Raw genomic sequence first — 15,547 nt, 5'->3', positions numbered from 1 at the left:
CACACACACACACACACACACACACACACACACACACACACACACACGCTCCTCTCTCTATTCTCTCTTTATGTCTTGCTCAACTTCTACCTTTCTTTTTGGACAACACATGGCCTGCTTAGACGGGGCCAGTGAATGGCACACATGCCTCAGTCTTTGTTGCTACAACAGGCAGCGGTTTGCATTGGCGGCCCTCCTATCTCTTAGCATATTAATAGAGTGGCGGGCCTGCGAGAGGGAAGGCAGAAGAGTGTGACTCCATTGTCCAGAGTCATCACCTCATTTCACCCAATTGAGAGACACGGGGGACAGGGGGTCGACGGGGGGGGGGGGGGGGGAAGATGAAGGAGGAGGAGGGATGGACGGAATGGCGACAACGCAACAAGGAGAAAAGAAGGGAAGTTGGTGGGCTCGGTGGGAGAGGATGGGGGGGGGGGAAGACGACTCCGATGCACATCACTCTTAAGTCTGTGTCCAGACTCTTGTGAGGTTTTGGAAGAAGAAAAGAGTCGCCCTCCAGCGACCCTCACCTCCTGCCTCCCATCTACCCCCCCACAAGTATTCCTCTGTTCCTTGGCCACCTATGGGCTAGAGGAGTGGGCAGTGGGGGCATAGAAACAGCCTGCACATTAACATATTGCCATATTCAATTGCAAAGCAAACTGTGTGCGATGGCCATGAAGGAGATTTTTCTTCCTTCTTTTTTTTTTTTTTTTTTTTAAATCTGGAATCAAAGAGGTAGGCCCTTTGATAGCTGTAAAGGCAGCCCCTCACTGCCTTTTTAACATGCACAGCCAGGCGCTTTCTCATCTTGTGGGCTCAGTGTTGACAAATAAATGAACTTATTATACACCCCTGTGTTAGCCGCTGGGCCTCTGCCAAGGGGCGATTTATTAAAGGCTACCTCGAGCCAAGGGGAAAGAACACACAAAGCCCCTCAGCATTACATCACTGCTGTAAGAGCACAACTTTCTATAGAGGGGTAAGGAGACAAAGGCATACACGGATTTACTGTACGTGTGTAGTGAGAGCGGACTGACAGGCGAGGAGGCAGACACCTAAGAGACACAGACAAGAAACAATGCACTGATGCCTGCATGCTTTAAGATGCAGATGCAGACACACACACACACACATACACACACACACACACACAGCACAAACGTTGGTTTGTGGGAGAGCTGAGTGGCGGACAGTGGGCAGCAAGCTGATTTTTCGCACTCAAGACAAGACAGGTCTGTAGCAGAACAAGGACGCGCGCGTGCAGCCGATGCAGGCTGACACTCCGGCCTGGTGGCTGCTGCATGTGGGGGGAAGAATGGCCGTATTTTAGGAGGCCCTCATTGATATTCATGTTGAGGATAAACAGTGTATGTAGCTGAGTGGGGACGCCTGCGATGGAAAGCTCCCTGTGAGCAGCGGCTGGCTGGCCTGGCCTGCACGCCTCTCACCCCCTCAATGGCCCTTTCTCCTCCATGTGCCCCCTCATCTCCATTCCTCCATGTTCCTACCCCCCCTGAAACTTCATCCTCGGGCTTCTGGTCACACAGTCTGCTGCCCTACATGGCCCACTCCTCTTGGGTGGCTGCAATGCACAGTATGCACATTAAACTTGTAAATTAATTAAAGTTGGAAAGTTGAACACCAGCCAAAAGAAGAAAGAAAAAAAAACCCTCTCCTTCTCACCCTCTCCTCCGCTATAAATCAGGGTCTTGTATTCTATACATGTAGCGCTCATTGACCTTGTTTATTATAGGAGTAGCATTACGAGGACCCTGAGCCTGTTGACTGATTAAGGCCAAAAACAAACATCATTTTGGGATTGGCATGACGGTGTCTTTCACCGCTAATGCAACACAGCCTGGTATTCAAAGCTTCTCGGACGGTACAACTATAGTGGAGCTCTTGGAGATGCACAAAAACAGCAACAACTTCACAACTGGGCTTGAGGAGTTCTTCCACCTGTAACTAGGGGAGAAATCTCTGATCAAGAAACAACACAAATCAATTCAACGAGCTGTCATATTCCAGTCGCTCTTCTTCCAGACTGTCACTCAGAAGTCAAACAAAAAACAAAAGTTGGGAGAGTCTGAGTCAAACTGTGATTTTCACTCATTTCCTCCTTGATTGTTTTACCCCGTGACAGCTTTCGTCAGCCTTCGTCAGCCTTACACCATCATCTCCACTGTCACAGCTGCAGCCTTGAGGCATTGGTAGCGTCAGCGATGAGGAGCATACCGATAACATCAAAAGGTGGAAATATTCAAAATCTCTCTCTCTCTCTCTCTCTCTCTCTCTCTCTCTCTCTCTCTCTCTCTCTCTCTCTCTCTCTGTGAAAATGTGTTTCTATCTGATAAAATTTGGAAAAAAACAAAAAAAAAAAAAAAAAAGTTGGAAGAGAAAGCAGAGAAAGACTCTGATGTCATGACATAAATGTTCAGGTCAAACTAGCTGCCACTAACATTTACTTTACTTCAGATCACAAATATTAGTCTTTGTGGTTACCGTGACCTCCAAGGAAAACATGTAAGCTCAAAAACATTTTGATTTCTAAACGTTATTGGTGGGATGATTGCAGCCTCCGAAGCAAAAATATCTTTCTTTGTGTTTCTGGTGTGACTCAGCTTGCCACAGTATTTACAATGTGGTGCTGATTACACCAGTGGGGGGGGGGGGGGGGGGGGGGTCAGGACATGCCACTCCATGATTCACTCTGTGGGTCACATTTTTGGGAGCATACTGTCCGGAAGCTTCTTCCTGCTCCATGGGATGACGATGCGACCGGACCGGACACAATTCCTCACATCAGCGGAGCGTGCAGAGAGATGTTAATTTGTTGGAGGACGTGGCTAATTTGTTAGGGTTCTGAGTCATCAAACATGAAGGAGGCTGTGTATAAACAAACACCAGTAAAGACCATTTCATTGACCACATCTGAGATGAATCATTCCCCTCTAGAATGCGGAGCTGAGTCCGAGAGGGGATTCTAGCGTGTGACAGCCACTTGGAGAGGCAGCTACAGGAAGCATGCAGCCTCTGGACACGTGAGTCCTAACAGCTAAAATGAAAAGAGGACTTATGAATCATCTTAGAGTATTCGACTCGTCACTGTTGCATAAAATTGTTCACGTTTACCTCTTCCTGTTCAGACAAGAAGCCTCCAGAGTTTGAAGATGTGTGTAAAGTGCAGGGTTTATATACTCTGTACACTCCATTCGTTGACATTTGCAGTTTCTTTGCCAGTGAATTATTATCATTATTTGTCTCAGGGAACCTAACCAGTTAATAATCATAAAGTTACTTCATACAGTCCAAAGACACTTCCGCAAAAAAACAACAACAACCAAGAAGTAACCCAACTTGTAGCAAAATCGTCATTGTGTCCTCCAGGACAATCGACTCTCTCTTGGACAGCAGTGTTGGCCCTGATCCAGAATTTTCTTTTGATCAACTTCTATAACTATTGTCACCATTCCATGCATTGCATTACAGAGAGGGCTATTGGAGTCGGGCATGAAAAAAAAAAATAGACCATAATCCCTGCCAATATGGCAAGAAGACGGGAGCTCAATAACCGCAGCAGACAGGTTGGGGTGCATCTGTCTGCCCCATGCACCCCGTCCATTCTCCCACTTTACCTCAATTGAATAAGAATAGAAGAGGAAGCTCGGAGTGCTTGGTGTCTGTGTGTAGGAATGGAGGTTCGTAATCTCCCTTAATGAGCTTGTTTCTGGGCTATTATCCGGCGGCCTGCCTGAGGGAAACGCTGGTGTTTCCTATCAAGTGGCCCCGCAGCGCTGACCCTCGCATGGCTCTGCATATGAAATGTAAGGACCGAGCCTTTTGTCTCCTTTCTCCCAGCCTCTAGCTGAGCTCCTGAGCCATTTGCATAGTCCTGAATGGACCAGCCAATGTTATTAATTAATACAGAGCCAGCCTGCGCCACCTGACAAAATCCCACCGAGTGGCCCGAACGGAACTGTTTCATCAAAAGAGAGGAGCCATTAGGAATGAGAGGCCTTATTCTCCACTTCTCCTCTTCCCTCTCTTGTTCCCTTGAAAACAGAGAGCCGCGGTTTTATGCATGTTTTCTTTTTCAGTAGAGGGGCAGCAGTGGTGGGAGTAGTGGTGGGTGGTGGGTTGATTGAGACTGTATGAAATAGGAAGGCCACAGGTGACCCGTTGTCAACCGTCTTGCAAATGTAAATCCTCCTGAGAGATCTCCTCCTTCTGCCGCGTCTTCACCTTGTCAGCTACGCTCAGAAGATGTCTCCAAGGAGGATTCTCACCCGATAACTCAAAGAGTTACAGCTGGGAACGTTTCACAAATGGGGTTTTGAATTCCTAGAGATCTTCAGATCCACCAAAAATTGACTCACTTTGCGCTCTCTCTTTCTCTGTCTTGCCCTTACTCTGTGCTGGCCTGGATACAGGTCTGAGGAGAGCATGCACAGATAAATGGCCTGCTGCTAATCTGGAGCTATCTCCAGAAAGTCTCTCTCCTAAAACACAATGTCAGGAGGACGACTCCACGAGGCTCGTGAAATTTATTTCCACTGCCTCATTGAAGCAATTAAGGACAAAGTGCATGCTGAGTCTTTCACAATGTTGCTTTGGGAATAGGTCCGATCACCGACGCGCTGTCATTCCAGTCATTAATCCACTGGCACAAAAAAGGGGTGAGAGAAATGTGGGGTGAGACCGGGAGAGGAAGAGGTAGTATAGGAAAGAGTGAAGGAAAGGGAGACGCGAGAGGAAACAGGCTTTTCTTCTTCAAAACGTTTGTTGCAAACTCTTTCTTACCCTATCATGATCCAATACACATCAGTGCCAGTGACTCCATCATTTTATATCGCAAATACCCGCCACCTCCCTTGTATATTCATCGAACTAGACACACACTCCTCTGAATGATGTCAGCACAAGGAGCAGTTTCCCATGAGGGGGTGTAGTTAGCATTCCTGTATGAGGCCTGCAGAAAAGGAAGCTGCTGCTGCTGGTGGTGGGGGTCACCCAGAAAGTGAATAACAAAGGAGAGCCAAACAGCCTTATTGCGAGTGTATTTTGCAATTTTCCACATTAATGTAAGACATAAATCCCTGTCTAAGACAAGTAAACGTGCCAGTTTCCTATCTCTAGTCATGCCTTGTTTGCAGCGTTGAACGTTGCATTAGATGGTGACGCAAACAGGAGAAACCTGCCCTATAGTGAATCTCAACATGGGAAAGCTATCATGTCCTCCAGCTGTAGGGCGGGGAGCCGTGAGAAGTTAGGGGGGGAGAGAAACAGGGAAGGAAGGTGGCAGGGGAAAGAGATATGAAAACATGACATGCCTTAGAATTGGCTATGCGAAAACAATACACTCCTCTGGCTTTCCCTAACTCCCCTGTTCCCTCCTGCATCTTCTCCGTCTCTTCAGATCATGTTAAAGGCTCCCTGTCCCTCCCACGACTCGCTGGATGTTTGATCTCGAGAGAACAATTCACCTCAAGAGCAGAAAGACAATGGCCTGCCTGCCTGTCCATTCCTCTTCTCGACCCTGTGCGACATGGGAATGCCCCCTCAACCGGGCTTAATCTGCTTTGAAGTGTTACTGGATGCTCTGGAAGCCACTGATACGCTTCTAAAACATGACCACATACACAGCCTGGGAGAAGACAAATGATGGACGTCAGACCTAAGAGTCTAACGCTGAAATGTCTTCCATGACACATGCTTTTCTTAAGGCAGAATATTTTCCCATCGGAGGTAATGCATCTCACTTAAGTCACGGCGGGCCGGGACTGGCCCGCGGCACACCTCTGAACAGAGCTGTTGCCGCATGTTATCGTGAGAAGAAGGCTTTGATACGACAACACGAGAAAGTATGTTGATGCGAGTCATTACTGCTTGGTTTGTCTTGGCAGCTTATCCACGATCAGTGGCACTTGCAACACCAAAAAAGAAATAAGAAAAAGATGTGCTATCGAGATGATGTCGCACTCCGCATGGTCATCTTTTGGATCGTTTTTTTTTGCTATGAAACAGCACAATTGGTTTGGACAAACAGCTGTTAATAACACAGGACACTGAACGTGTGAGCTCCTGTTGTGTCCTACCTGTGGCACAGAGGGCGATGAAGGTTTGGACATGTTTGCGTATAAGTGCCAGCTTATCCTCAGGCAGTGGCAGCCTCCTCACAATGTGCTCAATGAAGTCGTTCGGTGTCACTGCTGCCAAGTTCCACTTCAATTTCCCCAACACCACCAGTTCCCATTCCTGGAGAAAGAGCGAGCGAGATGGAGACACAGAGAGACAGAGAGACAGAGAGAGAGAGCGAGAGAGAGAGAGAGAGAGAGAGAGAGACGGAGGGAATAGAGAGCAAGGAGGGATAACCGAAAATGAGAAAGATTAAGTGACACAGTGTACAACAACATATTGAATATACTGTAACAGTTTATACTGCACTTTACTGCAGTCACAGCCGCTACACTGCTGCCTAAAGTGAGCGGCTGTGCCTCTGAAGGCCCCTTACATTAGTATGTGTGGAGGTTAAGCATTATTGTTATTACGTTAGTCTGTGCTGGGACAGAGAAACACCAGCAGCGCCACCAACTCAGGTGACCTCACAACACTGTCTCCCTCCCCGTCTGTCTGTCTGTCTGGCATCTGGGGACTTTCCTAAAGAGGCCCACCAGAGGTTCTACTGTGTGTGTGTGTGCGTATACGTGTGTGTGATTGCAGAGTAAAAATGGATAGGAAGGCTGTACTTGTTAAGCAGCACCAGCAATAAATCTGTGTTATGTTATAAAGTTAACCAGTGTTTCATTATTTAATCTTATGCCATTCCATTCATCATTTAAACTATAAAAACATACATTGTATCCACAGGAAATGCAATTATTTTTCACTATTGCATTTTTCTGCCAATTCTGTTGGAGCCCTTTGGTACTTATTAATAAATTCACCCTTTCAGCATACACTATTCTTCATATAAACAATGCTAAGTGCCACGTATCGTTAAAGACTTCACAGGAAACAAAAACCTTGGGCAGCATTTGAAGTGAACAGCATTGAATCACATGTTACTCAACACCTTTTCTGTGTCATCAGACTCAAGAGAATCAACTTCTCTGTACTTCACAAGTTCTTTTTAACTTAGCTCTCTTGGCAAAATGTGGAGGGACAATAGGCGTGGTGTTCTCTTCTCTCAGGGTGAATCGCTACTTTCACTTCCTTGAGGAGGTGATTAACGGAAGAGGTGGTGACTAATTTGGGAAAAAATTTCGTGGTTTGGTTCTGGACTGCAGCCTTGTGACCGGGGACTTCGATTGCTCTTCATTTTCCCTTTCAGTGAGAGAGACAGAGAGAGAGCACATGGACTCAGTCATGAGACAACTCAACATGGCTGGCCACTGACCCTGCATGCTACCAGCTGCAACTTTCTAATCAAAGTGACATTTTTCAGCCGTGTCATGTTTCCTGAGCTCCGTGATGCCATGGACATGGATAGAGGGGAGGAAAGGGGTTTTAAAAAACATCAACAACAACAGAGATTTTGTTTATACCCACAGTTTCTCATGTGGGAGGAAGTGAGCATTTAAAAGCACCAAGGACTTAAAGGTTAAAGGTATCTTCCTCTGCTTGCTTGGAGGTGTGTAACCACTATTTCAAAGATTCACTTATTTGATCATATGCAAATCATAGCCCAACAGTGGTCTGTTGATTGCTTGGGCTCTAATGTTTGCAACATGGCTGCCTCCATGCTCTCAAAAGCCTTTTTCCCCATCAGTGCCAGCAAGCGAGGGCTATATGACGAACCTTGCAACACAGGCTCTATACTGACAGGAGTGGCAGGCATGCAGGCACCCACTTCCTTCTGCTACTGCCTTCCTCTGGTCACACCATCTTTGTAACATTGCGGTTCTCTTTACAAGAAATTGTTACCAAAGACAAGGACATAAAAAAAGAAAAAACGATCACATGCCATGAGCAGCTGATCTCTGTTTCCTGTATCTGCGTGTCAGCCAAAATACTGCCTTATACAGAAACACTGAGAAGAGGCCCCAGCAAACCAGTTCAGGGACGGAGGGCTTGGTCTTCACACTGAACATGAAGGTAGGATGTTTTCCTGTAAAGTGCAGCACGACATACTATTTTACATATAAGTCCACCCCGTCTATCGGCGCAGCACTTTAATACACATTTGGTTTACTTGTCCGTCCCCCCCCTACAACTACAGTACGTAAAATAAGTCGGACACAATATTCCCAGGCAGACATACATTCCGCAAAATTATTAGAAACCGACAAAACCAACAGCAGCTCATCAGGAACTTGAGTATACTGCAGCAATCGGCTCGGCGTGAAGAGTCGCCAGCCAGGCAGCGAGGCAGGCCTACAACCACCAGCCACGTCTGGATCATAATATGCGACCTCTTTCACAACATGGGTGGGATTGGCTGTTGTTTACCGAGGAATGTTTATGTAGCACCACAGAGCGGTGGGGAAACACTTATCTGATGTGAAGCTGAGTCAATTAATTGGTGAGGGCAGTTCATGGTACCATCAGGCCAAAGACGCCTCATGAAATATATCACGCAGAGGAATGGCACACCTGCATCACCACTTAAATGCATCACTGTGAGTGTGAGAGTCGAAAATAGTGTAGCATGACATAACGTCAGAAATGCTTGCATCAACGGTTATTTTTGGATGCAAGCTGAACTGTAAAAGGCAAACTTGTATTTCTCTGTGTCTCTCCCTCTCTGGCTGACAGGAACAGAGTCAGAACTTTGGCTGAAGTTCAAGCTGACCTCGTTGCTCTGTGCAAATATCTGCCACTAGATGGCGATGGAGACCACTGCACGGACACCATGGATACTGTAAAGCCCAGAGGGTCTCATACAGTGAAGAGAGTCATTGTGGAACAACTCACTGTGAGGCTTTCGCTTTTCGTGCACCTTCTGATGATGGCGCTGAACAACAGAATCAGTGAAATGAGAACACCCTGCAGTTTAGTATGTGATGTTTTAAGTGAAATTAATAAAACCAATACATTTTGAGTGAATGAATGCCTTATAACACATTAATAACCCCCCTTTTCAAAAACAAACTCAGAAAACATATATCATCAAATCTGGCTCAGCTGATGATGATGACAGGTGAGGTGCAACAGTGAATTTTGTGAAAAGTGTTGAACCAACTGTTGCTTACCAGCAGCTCTTGTGGTCTGATGGAGTTATCTGTGTAGATGCAAAGCTTCTCTGCGGTTAATGGACGAGTCTCTTTCAATTTGGATGCAAGAAACATGCACACTGCTCCCAGCAGCTGCAGGTTGCACTTTTTGGTGGGTACCACTGCTAAAAATCTGTCTAAGTAGTTCATGGCCAAGGGAAAAACTTCTTCCTCGCACTTCTCCTCCTCACAAACCTGAAGAACGAGACAGCAGACAATGCAGCAATGTTGAGCGTTTGGAATCAGTAACCCGCCCTGCATGAGACCAGACTTCATTTTCCAGCACTTTAAAATGTATATAAAACTTTTATGAGAAAACGAAACAAAAGTCTAATCACATAAAGAGCACATATAAATTCAATGACACACATAGTTGGGGCCGGGCCAAGAATTTGCGCCCAGCCCTAATCGGTTGCGACATCATAAATTAATTCGGAATAGATTATTTTACAAAAAAAGGCAAATAAGTCTCAGACACATACTGTCAATAGAGTCGCATTCCTGTAGTTCACTAAGAAATGAATTCAAGTCACAATCAGTTGAGGCAAAAAAAAAAAAACACCCCGACAGCGCAGCACACGGAAACCCACTTTCTTTTTTTCATTCGTCATATTTTCATAAAATAATTAAAAATATAGATAAATTGTCCAGACCGATTTACTTCACATCATAATGTTCAGACGGGTCTTCTGTATCATACCCGACAATATATTTCGAAATCCATGCGCGATAAATTCGAATAAAACGACAAAATAAAAGACAAGGAGCAAGAGGTTGGTCTGATGTGCGTCACCGGCGACCCGATATATATATTTCAAAAATTAATTAAAAATCTCCAGTGCGTCGGATCCTGACAATATTTACATGAAAATAAAGCCCAAAGGCTCAAGATTGTTTATAGATGGATGTTGGCCAAATATATTAGACATAGTGTCAAAAACCGAACATAATTCCAGAGTGAGGCAATGCGTCGGGGGGAAGACCCAAAGGACAGATAAGGCCCTCGCCCCTTCCGACATTTCGAATAGATGCAAAAAATGTTTACAACGCTTTTTGAGACCACTTCTATACTCAGTGCACACAAAAGACCATCCTCTGTCATTGCCGACGGGTTTGAGTCGCTGTTATTGCGTTTATGACACTGTAAAGTCCTCTTAAAAGCACGAGCGCTCCTGTAAAAAACCAACATGGCGATAGAACACAACAGGGCAGCACTGCATTGGGGAGTGCATACGTGTGCATGGAAATAATCCGGCTATCTAAAATAATAACATTAAAGAATCAACGGGCAGCTCGTACAGACAACACGCGAGGCACATCAAAGAAATCCTCTGGTGTCACAGAAAGCACAGCTCGAAGTTTCACGAGCAACGTCTTCGCGACCGTACTTTAAAAAAAACGGTAATAAAATAATGACAGAAAGCGACACATTTGGTTAATACGAGGAATAAGCAGTCGGGAACGAGAGATATAAGTCGTATCTACTGTCCGACAATTGCAAACAGCAGTAACAAAACAAATCAAGAGGCTTTAAAGTCGAGCACGGAAATAAGACTTGTCAACACTCGGTGTTTCGGTATACCTCCAACATCCAAGTAGCGACCATCCTCCTCATAAACGGCTGAATATCTTTCTGGACGCCTTTGAAATAGGAATATTGGGGTAGAAATCTCTCCTCGAGGGTCAACAAGCTCTGCAGGACTCTGTCATCGCACAGGAGGTTCGGATCGGGACGAGCTCGGATGGTGTCCATTTCGAGGCAGAGCAGCTCCATGGTGCTGGTGCTTTCACTTAAGTCGGAAAAAAAAAAGTAGTATTTCTCTCACGGAAGCGTATAAGCAGCGTTGCAGAGCAAAAATGCAAAAGGATAGCAGGGAACGTCTTTTAGAGGCATAAAAAAATGAGACTGCAGGAGCTCCGTAAGAGTAGTCCTGCCTCTCCTTGTTGAGAACTTTTTCCTCTCTCCCCACAGTGCGCCTCTACTTTCATCCGCCTGGCCAGATCAGGCGCATTTCAAGCCTACGCTGCATGCGCCACTGACGCAATTCACTTCATTACCTCTGCATAGACCAGAAGCAACATGCTGCACACTCCTGTCCCTCTTTATTCTTCTCTGGCAGGCACGACATCTTTCAGCTAACGTGTTTCATTTAAACATGAATATAAAAGTTGACATTTTCCCAAAAGTAGATCCCCAACACTATACAGTGAAGGGTGCAGAATAAATACTTCTACTAAACTCGACTTTATCCAGATTTCTTCACATTTACCGACTGTTTTAGGCTAAACTAATTCTATAAATGCTGTGGATACATTAAAGTGTGACTGATGGGTTTCATTAGAACATGGTGCGTTCTGGTAAAATACATGCTTCTCTGCGTTTAAATGGATGCATCTCTTTATGTTGGTGCTTGATTTTCTTGTGATAACTACAGAATGGAGAGAATAACGGCGGTGTCACTTAACATGATACACGAGGGAATGATATACCAAGTGTTGCATTATTATTACCCACATTTTCAGGATAAGAAAGCCTGCAAGACACCAACTTTATAGGCTACTTATTTTAAGTGCAACAAGGGACTCCATTAGCATAACAGTTTAGATTAGAAAGAAAGAAAAAACTCCCAAAAGTGACTTAGTAATGATGCTATCTTCTGAACGTGTCAGGCAGCTTTTTCAAACGGACTCAGTGAACCTCGGCGTGGAGCATGTATGTATCTATGTGGCCACAAACACAGCATGTTCATTTACAGCGGCGTGTGCTCGCGCACGGACACGCGCACAGGATAGAACCACCCACCCACTCACTCTCACAGGCACGCGCGCACACACACACACACACACACACTCTCACACACATGGTGCTATGAACTATTTAATTCATTGCAGCCACAAACTGCTTGTGGTTCATGAGATGGCTTTCTAGGAAATGTGATGCAGCGTTCTTTTTTTTTTCAGTGTTCTGTTAAAGATAACACAAAGACCTTTGTCCCCTGCATGGACCAAAGACCCTTGACTTTGCTCAACCCAAATATTATCAACCAACTTAATAATTCCTGCTATAAATCACTTTTTTTTTTCTTATTCAGACTTCCTCAATAATTTATGGAAAAACAAGCAGGTGGAATCGAAGCTGAGAGTGTAAGTCATTGAGCGGATAATTAAAAAATGACTGCCAAATGATTTAGCCTGGCATACAGTCACAAAAGGAATCTGCATGGGTAAATATGTTAATCCCCCTCCTATTCTTAGTCAACTTCAAAGAGCGAGCCTTGAATGAAACGAGACTTCAGTGCATCAGGACAAGACTGGGGACTGTAAGTCCTCAGAGCTTTAGAGTTGTTAATTTCCATCCGAAGCTTGTTGGCTATATAGCAATGCTTGTGAGAAAAGTGGGGGAAATGTCTCTTTAAAGTTTTTTTCCAGTCTAAGTTGTTTCCTCCTCCCTGTGTGTCTATTTGCATAGCCAATAGTTCCTCAGCGCTCGACCTGTGTGATTGTTACTGGGCAGACTTCTTCTTTACCCTTCTCTCTCTCTCTCTCTCGTTCGCTCTCTCTCTCTCTCTCGACTGCTGTGGTCAGCTATCAGTCTCACCCAAATAAAGGATGTCGCTGCTGCTGAAGCACGCGCAACAGTGTCTTGAGTGGTACCACAGGAAAAGAGGCTGCGACTTAGTCTTTATATTATTAGTTTTAGCGTTTTAAAATCGGCGAAAAAATAAACTTCGTTACTGGAGTGACACATCTCCTCTGCAGTGCATCCTGGGTAGTCTATGACATATCCAGAAACAAGAGTGTGCATTTTGAAACAATGAAGAATGCAATCACTTCACAAAATGACTAACAATACAAGAAAATTAATAAAAACTCGAATTACGCAGGAAAGGAAAAATCGAAGTGATTGCATCTTTAATGGCAGAGTCCTTCCGTGGAAAAAGGTATTTGTACACTGTGCAACTGATAAAATTATTTTTTCAAAATTGGCAGTTTATCCAGTTCATTCAAGCACCACAACTTGAAATCCTCCCTTGACGAGGATAGACTTTACATGATCGTGTTTCTAATTTGATGCAGAAGATGAGATAAAAAAAATAATGTGGAATTAATCGAAACTATGAGAGGTTTTTATTTCTGGTTAAACCGACTGCGTCAGAGTTCAAAGAAGCTTAACAGGGTGCTGAGGTGGAGAGGCAGGTGCTCCAAATCCTCCTCCACATCCAGCACCAGCAGCTGCCTTGCTCCAGCTCACCAAACTGCGCAATTACGCATCTCAGAGTCATCATTTCCAGCATTTCACCACAGGCTGATGTCAGGAATGGTCACGTTTGCTTTGACGCAAGCAAGCCAGTAATTTAATGTTAAAAAAGAAAATCACTGATAATATGCAGCAGGTCCATTTAACATCACCATCGGCAGCATGGCGCTGCAAAATGTCCACCTGGATCTTCTCAATCCTAAAATATTGCTTCCTTCTAAAAAGGTAAAATCATCGATGAGTTAAATGTCAGCTTAACAGTAAATTCACAGTTTGATTGTGTTTTTTCATCCAGTGAAATATTGAAATAAGGCTGATAATATAATCAAAGAACTTTTCTAAAAGAATATTAAACAACATTCATTCCCATTTATGAAGTATTCTAATAAAATAACTCATGGAGACACATGTATTAACACATTTGTCAAAAAGTTTTTTGTTTTTTTTCGGCAGCTCCTGCAGCAGAACAGTGACGCCAGCGGCTCCTCTGAGGGAGATCTCAGGCAGCATGCAGCGCATTGTGTCCCCGGAAGCATTCAATTTCCATATCAGAATAAAATCGGAACACACGCAACAGTTTAGAAACATTACACGTTATGACACAAAACATTCATCTATACACCAGGAGGGGAGCAGTCAATACAAAACTGAAGTTTGAAAAGTTAATGCACACTGCAAGAAATATCATTTGGGTCAAATCATTTTATACAGTTTGGCGTTTTGAAACGGTATTTTCTCTAATAAAAGTTTAATCGAATCAATCAGAGAGGAGGGGAGTCAAGCCCTCTTCCTGGCAGCTTTATCAAACGCTGCTATTTCCTGGAAACCCTGAAAGAATCTGCCTTCATGATTTGTTTTAGTGGCAGATGATTCCAGAAAATCTCCGAAATTATATTTTATTAATACATACAGAATTATTAACCCCTACATGTGGATTTTGTCTGCGTTATTTTGACAGAAAATAAGAGTTAAAGAAGTGAATAAAAGAGTGAGGGTCACTTTTTGCAGTGATGTCCGACCAGTGACTCATCATCACCACCGCACATGTCTCCGTTTAAATCCGTTACAGCGACCAGCGACAAGCAGACAACACCCCGGGGTGTTCTGCCGATGATGAGCGTTGCTCTGTATTATTTTTCTTTTCTCATTATTTTAACCGACATCAAAATGACGCTGAGAAAAATGTCCCACAAGACAAAATAAGTGTCGGAGGGGAATTTGGCTGGCTCCTATCAGCAGCAGAAACAGAGTTGTGAAATGACAGCAGCAGGTCTGAGTGTGTTTGTTTGGAAGCAAAACAAACAAAGTGACAAATTAAACAGCACTGCCGTTTCAAACAAGTATGAAAAGGTCTATTTTCTTTGAATTAGTCAGGCACCTTATACTCTCAGAGCAATGTGGAACAGAGGGGGCATTCATTTCACATTGCTTTTATTTCAAAAATAAATAATGCACAAATAGTGCATTTTATGTAACATATTTAGACACACTATATCTTCAACTTTAAATATTAAAAGAACAATCATCATATAGGGTGGCTTCTCATGTTTTACAATAAGGCTACATCAATGTAAAAGTGAAACTAAAATGAACAAGAATAGGCGATGAAGATAATCTCATCAAACAAAGCTTTCACCAACTGCAGCAGATAGATAATATCTCTTCAGTTATGTGTAAAGAAAATACCTCAAACACATTCTGAAAACAACACACCTGCATCAGCAGGTCAGCAACTGCCATGCAGGAAGTACAACTCTTCATGAAATTAAATTAAAAGATTACTACTATGTTATAACAATCTGACATGATTTAACTAATTACCACGTTTCTTTTAAGATTTCAAAGAAACTAAAATATGAAATAAATCTGATGTAATAAAGACACTTTGGTGGATTTATGTGAAATTCCACCAAAGTCTCCTTCAGTTTGAATTCTGCAATAATTCTTTATATATCTTTGTTGAAACTGTTTATATATGTTATCCTTATTTTTGTCATGATTCAATTTAAGGTTGAGCTTTGGAAGATTTTTGATAAAGGTATTAACAATCCAACTATAATAGATTGTTTTTGAA

The 15,547-nt window shown here is 43.8% G+C and overlaps 1 protein-coding gene across 1 annotated transcript in view; it reads right to left on the bottom strand.

The window, feature by feature from the left end:
• Positions 1-11,205, bottom strand: part of ccnd2a (cyclin D2, a) — a 17,677-nt gene extending 6,472 nt beyond the window's left edge. The window contains exons 1-3 of the mRNA XM_031874368.1: positions 10,798-11,205; positions 9,195-9,410; positions 6,099-6,258 (exon numbers count right to left, since the gene is read on the bottom strand). Of these exons, the coding sequence (XP_031730228.1) occupies positions 6,099-6,258; positions 9,195-9,410; positions 10,798-10,989 (568 nt within the window). The 5' untranslated portion in view covers positions 10,990-11,205. The remainder of the gene's footprint in view (positions 1-6,098; positions 6,259-9,194; positions 9,411-10,797) is intronic.
• Positions 11,206-15,547: the final 4,342 nt, after the last annotated feature.

Source organism: Anarrhichthys ocellatus, unplaced genomic scaffold (assembly GCF_004355925.1).
Source record: "Anarrhichthys ocellatus isolate YVR2014 unplaced genomic scaffold, GSC_Weel_1.0 scaffold80, whole genome shotgun sequence".
NCBI classification, from domain to species: Eukaryota; Metazoa; Chordata; class Actinopteri; order Perciformes; family Anarhichadidae; genus Anarrhichthys; species Anarrhichthys ocellatus.
The sequence above is the reverse complement of the archived record's forward strand: the minus strand, read 5'-3'. Positions and strand labels throughout refer to the sequence as shown.